The sequence below is a fragment of the Phragmites australis genome, chromosome 14 (genome assembly GCF_958298935.1).
Source record: "Phragmites australis chromosome 14, lpPhrAust1.1, whole genome shotgun sequence".
Taxonomy (NCBI): Eukaryota; Viridiplantae; Streptophyta; class Magnoliopsida; order Poales; family Poaceae; genus Phragmites; species Phragmites australis.
The window spans coordinates 807,757-822,964 of record NC_084934.1 but is presented as its reverse complement, the minus strand read 5'-3'; the positions used below and the strand labels follow the sequence as shown (position 1 = coordinate 822,964).

The following is a 15,208-nucleotide window of genomic DNA, read 5'->3' as shown; positions in this document are numbered from 1 at the left end:
TCGCAGCGCAAATTACTGTCCAGAGTTCATCCTTATTCTTGTGTGTTTGTGTGAAATTCAGAGCATTGCGAAGGGAATTGCTATCAAGTGTTGTAAATCGAATCGCTCAACTCTCTCTCTCTCTATCTCTATCTCTATCTCGCTCTCACTCACACAAGCTCACGCTCAGCTGAGTTTCTAACGAAAATCATATTCTTGCCATATGGTGAACAGTACCTAACGAAACTGAAAGTTGTGCTGAGCAACTACCGGCAGCGTTTTTGGTTGGCTTTCTATTTATTGTTAAGAAACGGATAAGCGTGGCTCTTAAGCCCTTCATAATCGCACGCCATGACCAATCACTATGTCGCGCCTGATGCTAACTATATAGTAACTAACATTGCTTCGGCATGGACTGAGCACACCTCAAGCCTACAAACTTGGGAAATAGAAAGTATAATTGACTTAAACTAATGAGCTTCTAAGGTTTATTCAACACTCAGTTCTAAGTAGTAGCTTGAAATCAATCAATTGAGCACTGCACAATTGCGTCGGATGTTGCCCTGGGCCCAGGTCTTGACCCCGACCCGGCCCAGCTTGGTCATGGCCGCCACAAAGGCCTGGTTGAATGCTGCGCTGCTCCGAGCCCACACGTCGATGGTGGGCCTGGACCTTGGGTCCGAGTAGAGGATCTGGTCAGAAGCGAGCAGACCCTTGCCGGCCTGTAGGTTCTTGAAGAACTGGTTGTCAAAGGCCCGTGGTGTCACCGGGTCCATGGACACCGCGACCCGCGGGTCCACATTGGGTGGGCACCAGGCCCGTAGCTGCGCGGCATAGGTCGAGTTCAACGTTGGGTCTGGAGTCGGCCCATGGATCCGGCCCGAGAAGGTGTTGCAATGCGCCAAGCCCACTGTGTGGCCCGCTGCGCCACAAGACAATAATAAAAGGTAAGTGTTAAGGTTAGCAGGGTAAGTGTTAAGGTTAGCAGGCGATGATCATGATGATATTCTCCACTTGTCACTCAAACACTTGGCCGCCGTGCTTTGTTTCATGACAGTCTTACTCTTACGGTCTTACGCAATGATATGTACAGTCTTAATTTTTACGATCATAAGTATCATCGTGTAAGACAGCAAGAGGATGACTATCACGAAACAAAGCTAGCTAATGACAAAAAATATGTCGTTGCGAAAATCATGCAAGCTAGTGACAGGTCATGGGCCTCTTTCAGCAAACTAGTGACAGGTCATGGGCTTAGCTTGGAAATGATCGGAGGAGCGGCACTAGATTCCAGGACAGGAAAGCGAAGCATGGTACAATCGGCAGCTGGAAAACAGGATGCAAATGCATGCCACGAGAGGAGAGGCCGGCTTACCGGAGAGGGCGATCATGTCGGCCTGCGACAGCCCATTGGCCACGAAGAGCGCGGTGAGCTGGTCGAGGTTCCAGAATGGCGGCGGCAGCCTGCCGTTGACGCTACTCGCCGTCGAGCTCAGGCCGTCCAGCCTCCCCAGCTCCACCGCGTACGACGGACCGCCGGCCTACATTGTTTTCTGGATTCAGAAACTTGAAATTATTAAAGTTGTAACTGCATGCATGCGTACCAGGGCGATGGCGTCTCTGGTGACCATGGTGAGGATGTCTGCGCAGGACACTTTGTTCCGGCACCGCGGCACGGCGTCCACCGCCGCCTTCGCCTTGATGACGGTGTCGAAACCGTCGCCGGCCAGGGACAGGTTGTTGGGGTGGTCCTTCTCCGCCGTGTTGTTGGCCGTCGACGCCACCATCACCGACGCGTCGCACCCCTGTACGATCACCAACGCTGTGATCACCCGTGCCGGCCTGACATGCATATGTGTTCAGTGAAAATTTCGTAGCCGGCTGGGTGCTCACCTCGACGAAGCAGTCGTGGAAGAAGAGCCGCACGGTGGCGCCGACGGCGATGAACGTCTGCTGGACCTTCTTGGTGACGGCGTCGCGGACTATAGACTCCACGTTGGGGCAGACGCCAGCGTAGTAGTTGCGCCGGAGCTGCGCCGCGCAGATCGTGGCGCTGCCTGCCGCGGTGACCACCAGCACCAGCAGAGCCGCCGCAAGTCTCACGCTGCAGGCGCCCATTGTCCTAAGCTAGCGCGCTCCCGTCGTTTCGTTGCCAACAAATGGCGTTCGACCATAGGCTATATATACAGTAGTCGTAGACTCGTAGTCCACTACTAGCTAGCCCTTCGTTACTTTTTTAAGCCAATTTTTAATATTTGCCTAAATTAATAAGTTTTGAGTGTATTTGGGGAAAAGCCAGCAAAGACGTTGTCAACGTTCCCAGTCGATCCAAGCACAAGAATCCACCAAATTTATGTTTCTGTTTGTACGGTTTTAGAAGCGGTGGGTGAATAAGAAGTAAACTATCTATTTCGTAAAAGTTTTGTAAGGCACCTATTCACTCTCTCTTTAATCGCTGTTCTCGGTCCTACAATAAATATCCGTGATAGACATCTTTAGTTGAAGCTAATCCTCCTCCCCAAAAAACCCTTAAAAAAGTATCCCACTTAGAGCACATTAACAGCCCGACACAATTAAGATTGTATGATATGTATCTTAGAATCGTATGATCTTACAATCTAAAATGATACTTGTCGATCCATAGATCTTAATTACATAGGATCATGATCCTATGGGTAGGATAAGTAGCTAGAATTGCATAGGATCAGTTTTCAGTACGATCATATAAAGGATCCTGATTCTAACAACATTGGTGTTAACATTTAGCATTGGGTAATATCTATGGTTAATGAGGTTTTATTAGTTTAGTTTGGCATCTTTTTACTCTTTAAATGTTGTTGTATGTTAAATAATGTTATAATCACTACTACATAATCCATTTAATAGGACAGTTTTAAATTCTATGGAGATGTCTATGCAAAGATTGCCATAAATAGCTCTAAATTAGGACCGTTTGAGAAAATGATGAGAAATAGTCTTAACTTAGTGGGACACTCCAGTATAGACGGTTCTCAATGGGAATGTTTGTACTAGTAATACACACATTTTCTATTTGAATTTGTCTGTACTAATAACAATAGTATAGACGGATCCAAAGAGAAGTCGTATGCATTATTAGTACAGATGGTTCCAGTTTGGAATCATCTGTACAATGGCTATATCATCCCCCACCTCATGCTCGAGCTTGTCTAAAACAGAACAGAGGAGCTCATCTCTATACCATGCTAGTGATTTGGTTAAAAGACAGACGATTTTAACCAAAATATTGCTAGATTTTGGTAGAACCTTAAATATTTATTGGCATTTATTACTCTAAGGTGAGTATTATGTTCTAATTTGGTTTAGATAATCTAGATTTGATTCGGAGAGATAGCTAGATCTACTAGATCTAGATTTTTTCATGATGATATAGAATTGTTCTAGGTAATAGATGATGTAGATTTGTATTCTAATTTGGTCGTCAAAGCCCGCTAGATCAACTATATCTATGTTTTTTTTCATGATGATTTAGAATTAATTGTTCTAGATATATATGATGCTCAAAATATAGATCAAGAATTAATTATGTATTACCATAAATGGTTAGGTTTAATCTAGTGTTTTAGATAAATTTTGTTTTTTACATGAATTTTGGTATATAAACATAAAATTATCAATAAATAGTATTTAATGATAAAATTTTAATTAATGTTAGCCCTAATTTTTAGTATACATGTATATAATGTAATGATATTAATTAATTATTTTGAATTAATTCTCATTCCTATGGTTAATGTATACATGTACATAATATAATGATAATCATTAATTATTTTTTATTAATCCTCATTTTTATGGTTAAGGCATGCATGGTAGCTCTTTTTTCAATAAAAAGCTAGGTTGCCCTCTTTTATTAGGTTAATTTAACATTAATTTACTCCATACATTTTTAGATGGAGCGTGATTGGATGTATTGTTCTTGTACGAACCAAGGATACATTGATGGTGTGATGACTTTTTTATCGCTGTCGAGGAGGATCTTTTGAAAAAAAAGTGTTGAATTTATATATTGTCCTTATTGTGATTATAGAAATGAAAAATCCTTTTAAAAGCAAAACACAGCTTTCCAAATCCAAGCGCACTTGATTATTATTAGCTTTAACTGGACTACACGTGTTGGATCAAACATGGTAAAGAGAATATATTACATGAAGATGTTGGTATCGTCGAAGAATCCGAAATCAATGAAATAAGAGAAGATGATGAGAAATTTTATGCATGATGTTTGTGGTGGTGCAAACGACGTTGATTGTGGTGGTGCAGACGACAATGATAGGTTCGATCAGATGTTGTGCGATGCAAACGTGAACTTTAGCACTAAAAAACACTTTAACAAATTCATGTGCTTTATTGAGGACTTCAAAAAATCATTGTTCCTTGATTGCAAGGCAGAATACATAAAGTTGTCATCCGTGCTTAAATTGAAAGCAAGTTATGATTGGTCAAACAAGAGTTTCACTGCGTTATTAGGTCTCATATCGAACATTCTTCCGAATGGAAACGAGCTGCCCAAAACATATACGAAGCAAAGAAAATTCTTTGTTCATTAGGGAAAGATGTAGAAAGGATACATTCATGTTCAAATGACTATATCTCTATCGTAAATATTTATCAGACTTGCATTCATGTCTAGTGTGGAAAGTATCTCGATACAAGCGTAAGAGTCAATCATATGATAGTAAGGTGAAGAAAGGAATTTTCGCTAAGTTGGTGTGATATATGCATGTAATTCCATGTCTGATGTGTTTGTTTACAAATCCAAAAGAGGCCAAATTATTGTGCTAGTACTTGGAGGGTCGTACGTAAGATTGAGAGCTAAGACACACTATCTGTTGTCTTCAGTGGAGAAACATCGACACGATATTTGAATTTTTTTAGTGCAAAAATAAGGGATATAAGGTTTGCGTTAAGCACGAACGGAATGAATTATTTTGAGAACATGAGCAGCTGGCACAACTCTTAGCCAGTTGTTCTCAGTATTTACAACATACCTCCTTAGTTGTGTGTGATGTGGAAGTACATGATGACGTTGCTTCGTATCCAAGGGCCAAAGCAACCTGTGAATGTTATTGATGTCTATCTAAGATTATTGGTTGTTATTGATGTCTATCTAAGATTATTGGTGAAAGATCTAAAAACACTGTAAAAGGAAGAGACACAAGTACATGATAATTTAGTGTCATCTCCGATGCTTTCAATTCAATCCTCTTTTGTTTCCTCTTTATAGCCATGTCAATTGAGCACTGCACAGTTGCGCCGGATGTTCCCTTGGGCCCTAGTCTTGATCCCAATCCGGCCCATCTTAGTTATGGCCGCAACGAATGCCTGATTGAAGGCGACACTGCTTTGGGCCCACACGTCGACAGTAGGCCTGGACCTCGGGTCCGAGTAGAGGACCTGGTCGGAAGCGAGCAGCCCCTTGCCGACCTGCAGGTTCTTGAAGAACTGATTGTCGAAGTCCCGCGGCGTCACCGGGTCCATGGACACCGCGAGCCGCTGGTCCACGTTGGGTGGGCACCAGGCCCGCAGCTGCGAGGCGTAGGTCGAGTTCAACGTCGGGTCTAGCGTCGGCCCGCGGATCCGGCCCGAGAAGGTATTGCAGTGCGCGAAGCCCACCGTGTGGCCCGCTGCACCACAGATTAACTAACATTGGTTACTCAAGGGCCGGCCTGTTTGAAAGAGAGAGTATGATGCTCTAAGAGCTGACCGGAGAGGGCTATCATGTCGGCCTGCGAGAGCCCGTTGGTGGCGAAGAGCGCGGTGAGCTGGTCCAGGTTGAAGGACGGGGGCGCCAGCTTGCCGTTGACGCTGCTGGCCGTCGAGCTCAGGCCGTCCAGCCTCCCCAGCTCCACCGCGTACGACGGCCCGCCGGCCTGCATGCACACGCGCGCGCGCACATACTGTAACATTCATTCATTTGTCATCGCTTTGCACGCACGCACGCACGCAGATGGAGCATGCGTACCAGGGCGATGACGTCTCTGGTGGCCATGGCCAGGATGTCGGCGCAGGACACCCTGTTCCGGCACCGCGGTACGGCGTCGACGGCGGCCTTGGCCCTGATGACGGTGTCGAAGCCATCACCGGCCAGGGACAGGTTGATGGGGTGGTCCTTCTCCGCCGTGTTGTTGGCCGTGGACGCCACGACCACCGACGCGTCGCAGCCATCGACGAAGCAGTCGTGGAAGAAGAGGTGCACGGTGGCGCCGACGGTGATGAACGTCTGCCGGAACTTTCTGGTGACGGCATCGCGGACGATGGCCTCCACGTTGGGGCACACGCCGGCGTAGTAGTTGCGCCGGAGCTGCTGGGCCGCGCAGACGGTGGCGCTGGCCGCCAGCACCAGGAGCGCCGCCGCCGCCGCCACATGCCTCGCGCTGCCGGCGCCCATTGTCCTTTATTAGCTAGCAGCGAATATTAATGGCGTGCGACCAGATCGTCCAGGGGGCTGTATATATAGAGTTGGGCGGGCGATTGCATTGCATTGCAGCTAGGAATGCGAGTTTTAGATTTTTTAATTATTGAATCGACTCAAAACTCATTTAATTAACTAAAGATTTATCTCCACCTGATTAAACTTAGCACAAAAATAAGGTAAATAATGACTAAAAACTACTTATTAAATACCTACTTGTATCCCTAATTGCAGCTGGTGTGACGCAAGTGGTGAAGTGACTCCAACGATAGACTCTTTCACTGATGTTGGAGCACACTCTTGTGCTCTGTTCTGCACAGAAGTTTGGTCATATTTGGTATGGTTTTAGATTTTCTTTTGAAACATTTCTATGGTAAATTAGAATCAATTTGTGCAATTGTTTGACTAGTTCAGTAGATTTGGATTCATGAAGATTATATGTGAGAGAGGAGATGATTCTAATGGGAAATACCATTTTAAATGATTCTCCTACTAATACAAAAATTAGAAATGTTTCTCTTGGTTTCTTACATGAATCAGAAACCAACTACTTCTTTGGCGGGAATTCTTCCGTTTCTAGATAGAAACACCCCAATAATCCCTGCCAAAACGCCCACCACTAACTGAAAACTTTCTTTTTTACTGAGGACGAGCACTAACTGAACTTTGTTTGCACTCCATGCCTCCACTTCTGAAAGTGCCTTTGGTGCCAACCTAAAAAGGATCACGTCAAATTATGAGTGCCTTGACTAGATCATATATAGACAAGTGGATTTAGATGATAGATAAATATGCGACAGCACCCATTACTTTGGTGGCTTTGCCACTCTTACAATGCAGCTCTAGATGAACTTTCATCCCATCTTTTACTTGGATTTGTATGCTTAGCTTGGGAAACACCTTTCCAAAATAAGCATCTTTTTTAATAGTTCTCTGCTGGATTAAACCAAATTTTAATAGCACTCCAAAAAGAATCCAACACATGCGTCAATATGAAATAAATGAATTCTAAAACAAAAAATGTTCCATGTTTTGCTGGTTCCATGTTTGCTAGTACCATGTGTGTTGGGCATGATTTGGGTGCCCGCCCTATTTGCTTGCCCGAGCTGCCTGGAGAGAAGGTGAGGTGATTTGCATTAATTGTTAGATGAAAACCATCAAACAATCTCATCTTCTAGGTATGGTTCCGTTTCTTAATCAGTTTGAACAAACATGCTCCATACAATTAAATCTACAAATCAAGACCTATATTGATTATGTTATAGTGTTCAAAATTTTGTTGCTATTTAGAGCTTATATGTCATACTAACAACACCACATTTTGGCATGGTTTCAATCCAAACATGTCCTACTCTACCAAAATTTGGTTATACCCTGATTTTGGTCACAACCAAATTTTGGCAAGACACTCTAGAGTCGTAAACCAGACAGCCCCAAATGATCCTACTGAGAAGCATCCAGATATGCATCTCCGAATCTATAAACGATAAAAGGAAAAAAAAAAATCCTGATAAAAAATCCTACGTGGTTTGCTTTCTATGAAAATTTGGCACAACTTACACCAACAACACGATATTAACTCATCGCAGGAGAAACCAAACTAACATATCTAAACATAACAGATAATAACTAAAAATAAAAGAACACAATATGTAATGAGGTAATCATACAAAGACTCCAAGGCTTATAATACGGTAATTTCAGGATAAATCAATAGATCAATCTGCTTCAATCAAAGATCATTCCATTACGGAAACTTACCATACATGCATTGAGTATCATTCCTATCGCGCACTTCGTTCTATGGGACCGAGTGATTGCATTGTGTATTGATAGTATGTTGATTGCCTCAATGGACCTATGCGTTATTGCAAGCACGAAGGAGAAAGTGAGAACGCCATCTGTTGTGCGAATCTCTAGATCATACATAGCATTTCCATGGAGCAACCCGGAGTCTGAACATTTCAATGGAGAAATGGCGAATTGGTTTGGTGCTTCAGACTCCATGAACATGGACGAACTGGAACCCGCTACCGGTAACCTTTGTATAATGTGTCCAACTAATTTAATTTCTTGTAAAAGGAATAAAACATATATACGTGGAGTGGAGCACACTTTCCCGGTTGGCAGAATGCAAGCGAGAGGCCGCTGCTCCCTGTGGAGGAGGACTGATCGCGGGCGGAGGTGGCCGTCCGTGGAGAGGCCGCCGCTCGCCGTGTTTCTCCTCAGCATGAAGCGCCTCGGCGCCGCTTACGCAGAGCTCCATTCGCGTGTTCCTCGCCGTAGGACCTCGCTGCAACCTCGATTGCTGTGCATTGGCTTCGTTCCCGGCGGGGTTGATGGTGTGCCATCTTAGCCTCATTGGCCTTGCCGTGGGAGGAATGGAGGGACAAGATAGTTCATGCGTTTATAAAGACATACCAAGTTACATTATATTTCCCAATCGAGAAGACAATAATCACGGTGATAGGCGGCATTCAGCATTGGCGGGCACGGGAAGTAGTGTTGCTAGGCGGCGCTAGGAGGGGAGACTGAGTTGGATGGGAGGCCGAGCGAGGTGCGTGAGGGATTAGATGGTGATGTTTCGTGACTAATGAAATATTTAGTTACAGCGGGAGGATGCTTTTCAAATTAATTGGCATAGTAATTTTGGGAGGAGAAGGATAAGCGGTAGAGAGATTACAAAGTTGTTGGGGGATTTCCACGTAACTAAGTGGTAAATTGATTTGGAGTCTCTATATTAAATAGGGCAGTTGGGTGGTCGAGATGGTTTGGATCTGACAAAATAAGTAATTTATAGATTTGTCACTCTTAACATCAAGTAGTAGCCAATTTATTACCCGGAACAACGTGGAACGTTTGATCAATGCAGATGAGTGGTCGAGATGGTTTGGATCCGATAAAATAAGTAATTTATAGATTTGTCACTATTAACATCAAGTAGTAGCCAATTTATCACCGAAACAACGTAGCAAAATTTATCAACCGAACCCAGTTACATAAACTCGTAAAACTGTCCCTAACAATATTCCCTTTATTTCGTTCTCTTTCCGATTCCTTTCCCTATTTTCATTCCCTTTATTTCCTCTCATCTCCAACAGCTTCCTTTCGAGGGCAATCGCGAAGGGAAAGGAGAGAGAATCCCAGGCTGGAGGGAATGACCCTGGGAATCCCTTCGCGACGGGAACCGTGAAGGGAATCCGTTGGAGCGCCGAAGAAAACGAAAATCCCGTCGTGAAAGAATTTTAGCCCTAGAAGAGAAACCGTTGGACACAGTCTTAGAAATTATGGAGCATCACGTGTCAGCCTCAATGGCCAACTGTATCCCTTTCGCTCGCAGGCAGGGGACCCACATGTCCGTCACGCGCATCCCCTACCACTCCACTTATCCATCTCCAAAACAGATTCGTCTCCCACTTTCCCTTCTCGTCCAAACCCTAACCACGCCGGCGATGGCCTCCTGACCGCTGCGCCGCCCGCCTCCTCCTAGTGCCCCAGCTGCGCGCTCCCTCCCGGAGCCGTCGCCCCCGATCGCTCGATCCATCGCCGCCGGATCCACATCAGTCCCATGTCCAAGGCCAGGGTCTACACCGACGTCAACGTCCTGCGCCCCAAGGAATACTGGGACTACGAGGCGCTCACCGTCCAATGGGGGTCAGTCCTCCCTCCCTCTCTCGTTCTCTCGCGCGCTCTTCGCATCGTCCACCTCCTTCGCGCCTAACCCTAGCTCAAGTTTCGTTTCCCCGTGGTGCTATGCGGCGAATTGTTCGGTCGGTTGTCAAACCCACACAGCAGTCCGACAAGAAATCGAACATGAACAAGAGAAATCTGGACGAATTCAGAGAGGAGAGTGGAGGTTTTGGGGAATAACTACTCTATTAACCTTGAACACCTTGTTCTGTTACAACTTTTGCCAAAATGGAATGGTCTCCAGAACATCTTCCCAGCTGGGTTATAACCTCTCCAGCTCGATTACAGCTCATAATGCGATTAACAAAAGCAAAACTAAGCTAAGCTGAGTTTACCTGACATAACCCTGTTTACCAACCGAAAACTAAGTTTAACTGACTTGCCCCCCCTGCGTTCTGAGCTGACAGTAGCGGTAGCCGTCAGATCGTAGCGAAGCAGTATCCATCAACATGAGCCGTCCGTCCTTGGGCCATGACAATGGTTCGTAGAGTTGGGCTCTGTGTAGTGTTCTAGTGGAGTTCAAGATGTGATTTTGGGGAACCCCGTTGCGTGCGAGCTTGATTCGGTCGTGTGATTGGGAAGGTTCACTTATTGTAGATTGGGGAAGAGGCATGATTGATGATGTAGTTAGGCGGTGCTTCGTGATAATATACGCGTTCGCTAATTGCTCCCTCGATCTCGCTGGTTTGTGATACTTTGATATCACAATATTTGATTGTGTATCCGTTATTAGAATTGGAAATAGGTCTCTTAGAGCAGTTTAATGGAAGTGCACATGCTTATGTGCTGAATGTATTGGTCCCACAATTTATCTTGATTGAGAAGCTGAGTTAGTTTAGCGATTTGCGTGAGGGCATGTTCCTTTTGTTAGTTTCCCAGTTTGACGATTCATTTGGCTTACACTGAATCGGTTCCATTGTCTGGAGTTACAATCAAATTCATTATTATCTAGGTTGCTATAACATAAATATTGATATTATCTTTTAAGTTCTCAGGTCATACTGATTCTGTAGTCTGAAAGACGAAGCAACCATTCTGAGTAACAACCATCTCTGATGTTATGGAAGCGAGTGTGCTACAAATCCTTTTCAGCTCAATCAACTGTTCTGTACAGTGACGCGCAATAAATACAACTCAATTAAAGTATGGAATCTAGTGAAATGCCAGTGGTTTTTGGATTGGTAAATGTGCTTAGATGGGTTAGTCGAGTTAAGAGAGTAATCAGTACTTCATATATTTATAATAATTAATAAGGACCATAGAGCTCCACTGTTGTCTGATTTATCATTGTATCTAGGCGATTGCCCGTTGAGCTTGAAATGGTTTATTATTGCTTTTGTGTTCATATATAGTTAAATTTATGTCTGAAATAGCACTATGTAAAAGTTCAGTGCTTTGGCCTTTTCTATCTTGAAAATAGATGTCCTCGACCCTCATTAATTTCGAATTTTCAAGAATGTCAAGTGTAGTACTGGTGTTTTATCTTTTTTTCTCCATCTCCCAAAGAATAGAAGGATAGTTCTATGCCCTAAGAAACTAAGACTAAATTTTCTTGATCACATAAATTAATGAATAATTTAGCATGCAAGCTGCAGGCATGTATGCTCCATAAGCATAACACTGTTCTCATTCTGCCATTTTCTACTTTGAATAGTATAGTTATTACGCCCACTCTATTTGACAGTCATGCTGTGACTGAGAACTTAGAAAATGTCACAATATGCACTTATATATTTCCAGCCCATCTAAATATGGGTTTCTGACTAATATGATGTCTCTTCGATCAGTGAGCAGGATGACTACGAAGTTGTCAGGAAAGTTGGGAGAGGAAAATACAGTGAAGTCTTTGAGGGCATCAATGTTAACAATAATGAGAAATGCATTATTAAGATCCTCAAGCCTGTGAAGAAAAAGAAGGTATATCGTGAATTCTATTTCCTATCCTTTGTAACTTGCTCTATATTTCTATGGCCTTTTCTTCAAAATTTTATCCTATGCTTCTCGTGCCCATGCAGATCAAAAGAGAGATCAAAATACTTCAGAATCTATGTGGAGGGCCTAATATCGTGAAGCTGCTTGATATTGTTAGAGATCAGCATTCAAAAACACCCAGCTTGATCTTTGAATATGTCAATAACACAGATTTCAAAGTGCTATACCCAACATTGACAGACTATGACATTCGCTATTACATCTACGAGTTACTCAAGGTTATGTTCTTTATCAATCTTTTTACTACTTATGCAGTAAGCAACTAGTATATTTTCTTGGAAATTTTGAATAATTTACATCTAATTGTTAAGTTCCAACACCCAACTAGACATCTTTTTGTGCATTGTGAAGGCATATATATGCTGGTAAGGAAAACAAGAAACCTCTGCCTATGTAACAACTGAGCACACCCAAGTTACTTTTGATCTAATTATCAAGCAACTTACAGTTAATCTAGTTATGATTTATATTGTTGTTTCTATTTTGTGGACACAGGCCTTAGATTACTGCCATTCACAAGGTATTATGCACCGAGATGTGAAGCCTCACAATGTTATGATAGATCACGAGCTTCGGAAACTACGGCTGATAGACTGGGGCCTTGCTGAGTTCTACCATCCTGGAAAGGAATATAATGTCCGTGTTGCTTCCAGGTAGCTGCAGATAAAATTCTACTGCTGATTCAATATTGGATTTTATTGCAATGACCAAGTAACAACAGATAATGACCTTTGTAAGTGTGAAATTTTGAGGTGGTAAATAGTGAAATATATACTTCATGCACTGTTTATTTTGTTACCTGCTGCTGGCTTCATAAGGGAGACAGAATTTCAGTTCATTTGAACTCACTTTTTTTTTGGATTTGGGATTCTTGCTGCACATTGTTTATTCATCAACCATATAGATTAAGAAAAAAAAAAACTGATAAAGTATATCATAACTGCACTATATGCCTTACTTATCACTTATTGATAGAATTAGTAGTGAATCATATGGCTTTTTGATGTACCTCATACAGTGCATTTTCCATATTTTCCTTGTGGCACCCCTTTCCACATTCTTAACATTCTGGTTATCTTTCATTGGAATTTAGGTACTTCAAGGGGCCTGAGCTTCTCGTTGACTTACAAGATTATGACTACTCTTTGGACATGTGGAGTCTTGGCTGCATGTTTGCTGGAATGGTATTACCACACGATTGTGCTACTATTTACTGCCCATAGCTTCATTTATGTCTCAGATTGATTTCTTAGAAATAACTGATATTAATTTGTTGATCATATACTGCTGACTGCAGATATTTCGCAAGGAACCATTTTTCTATGGCCATGACAACCACGATCAACTTGTTAAGATCGCAAAGGTGAATATTCAGTTTGCCTTTTGCATTTAACTAGTTATGCTGCTTACATTTTCCGTGTGATGTAGTTTGAGACGTCATTAGTTCCTGTAGTAGTCAGAAGCATTAGCTGGGACTATTCTTTCACTGAACTTGTACTCTACTTGTACTCAGGCATATTTTATTTATTTTATTTTTTAGTTCGTGCTTGCATGTTTACTTGGTGCTACCTAGTTGAACCTAGTCCTAATTTGCCGTGAGTCTCATTTAGTGCTGTTAGATCTGCAACACTGTTTAAAGCATCAGTACTAATTCTGGTCACATCCCTCAATTATAAGGTACTTGGAACAGATGGGCTGAATGCTTATTTGAACAAGTACAGAATTGAGCTTGACCCTCAGCTTGAAGCCCTTGTTGGAAGGTATAGTATATCACTGCTCACCCAGGCCTTTCATGCAAGACCTCTAACTTTTATGTGAATTACATTTACATTTTTTTCCGATGCAGGCATAGCAGGAAACCCTGGTCAAAGTTTATTAATGTAGATAACCAACATCTAGTATCTCCTGAGGTCTGCTAATGGCACATGCATTTCAAATGTATCTAACTAGCACTTTAGCTCTTGGCTTCTAACATGGATTTCTTTCTTTGTCTATAGTCCATAGATTTCCTTGACAAGCTTCTGCGTTATGATCACCAGGACAGGCTTACTGCACGTGAAGCTATGGTAAGTCTCCCAATGATACTTTTAGTGGCAGATTTAATGTGACAACACAGTTTGTGACTGGCTGCTCACTACATTGCCAGTCACAATGCTAAATATTCGGTGTAAAGTATTCATTTTACTAGCCTGCATCTCCATCTTTGAAAAAACCCTCGTCTCCAGATTCTCATAGTTGTGCATGCTATTTTGTTTGAGCATTTGATTTCTGAACTAGAGCTTTTGCATCCATGTCAATAGATTTTTTTTAACCCAAATTTTGTTTGGGGGTTCTAGATGTGTTGCCTAGCCTTGTTTTCTTCTTATACTGGATGCTTGGATTCTTGCAGGCACACCCATACTTCCAACAAGTGAGAGCTGCAGAGAACAGCAGGACGCGCGCACAATAGGCAAGAGCAAAAACTACCACCAACTGTCGATCAGCAGCGCTCGATGGAGCCGCAACTCTATCAGTGATTTGTTCAGTCACATGTATGAGACAATCGCTGGGTCACTTTGCATTGGCTTTGAAGGATTGCACATTGTTCGGGTTGTGTGCATGAGACGTGATTGCATACATTATCCATGTAAGGTGTTTGCCACAAATGGTTTTCCTGTTAAAGATCTATGTATTGAGAGCCCTATTGTACTACTGAGCTTGTAAAGAACATTCATCCTTGGTTTGGACTCGAATTCTGGGGGACTTTTGTTCTTCTCATTACCTTCGGTGCTGTCTGTATATTTGGAACTTAGGGGTGAATGTATATTTGGTCCCATGCAGTCTTACAGGATTCAGAGGGCAAACTTGACTCTTCCAACAAGGTTCAGCACTTCAGCCTTGCCTAAAGTTTGCCCATTAGTAGGCTTTTTCCTTATTGAGCAAAGAAGCCAAACTTGCCCTTATGTTACAAAATAGGATAATCACGTAAGTATCCATCACTCGCAATTGACGACAAATTTTATTCTTTAAGCAGAAAAGCCTGACCTAGACAACAGCTAAAATACTTTGAACCCAGTTTATTTGATGCTGAAAAACGATACTTAGCAAGTGTGC

At 42.8% G+C, this 15,208-nt stretch overlaps 3 protein-coding genes across 4 annotated transcripts; 1 reads left to right on the top strand and 2 right to left on the bottom strand.

The window, feature by feature from the left end:
* Nucleotides 1-408: 408 nt before the first annotated feature.
* Nucleotides 409-2,259, bottom strand: LOC133890054 (peroxidase 51-like). The gene is made up of 4 exons (XM_062330493.1): nt 1,873-2,259; nt 1,584-1,784; nt 1,355-1,520; nt 409-901 (listed from the first exon to the last, which is right to left on the bottom strand). The coding sequence occupies exons 1-4, from the start codon at nt 2,095-2,097 to the stop codon at nt 507-509; spliced, it is 987 nt and encodes a 328-aa protein (XP_062186477.1). The 5' UTR covers nt 2,098-2,259; the 3' UTR covers nt 409-506.
* Nucleotides 2,260-4,546: 2,287 nt separating this feature from the next.
* LOC133891613 (peroxidase 51-like) lies at nt 4,547-6,435 on the bottom strand. 2 transcript variants are annotated; one of them, XM_062332341.1, is made up of 3 exons: nt 5,984-6,435; nt 5,726-5,918; nt 4,547-5,645 (listed from the first exon to the last, which is right to left on the bottom strand). In XM_062332341.1, the coding sequence occupies exons 1-3, from the start codon at nt 6,407-6,409 to the stop codon at nt 5,251-5,253; spliced, it is 1,014 nt and encodes a 337-aa protein (XP_062188325.1). In that variant the 5' UTR covers nt 6,410-6,435; the 3' UTR covers nt 4,547-5,250. The 2 variants fall into 2 exon arrangements, with proteins under 2 accessions (XP_062188325.1, XP_062188326.1); XM_062332342.1 differs by having other exon boundaries at nt 4,560-5,645; nt 5,726-5,891.
* Nucleotides 6,436-9,816: 3,381 nt separating this feature from the next.
* Nucleotides 9,817-14,847, top strand: LOC133891615 (casein kinase II subunit alpha-like). Its single transcript, XM_062332343.1, has 10 exons — nt 9,817-10,087; nt 11,911-12,040; nt 12,139-12,333; nt 12,611-12,768; nt 13,209-13,299; nt 13,413-13,478; nt 13,793-13,875; nt 13,962-14,025; nt 14,113-14,181; nt 14,505-14,847. The coding sequence occupies exons 1-10, from the start codon at nt 10,002-10,004 to the stop codon at nt 14,562-14,564; spliced, it is 1,002 nt and encodes a 333-aa protein (XP_062188327.1). The 5' UTR covers nt 9,817-10,001; the 3' UTR covers nt 14,565-14,847.
* The last annotated feature ends 361 nt before the right edge of the window (nt 14,848-15,208 follow it).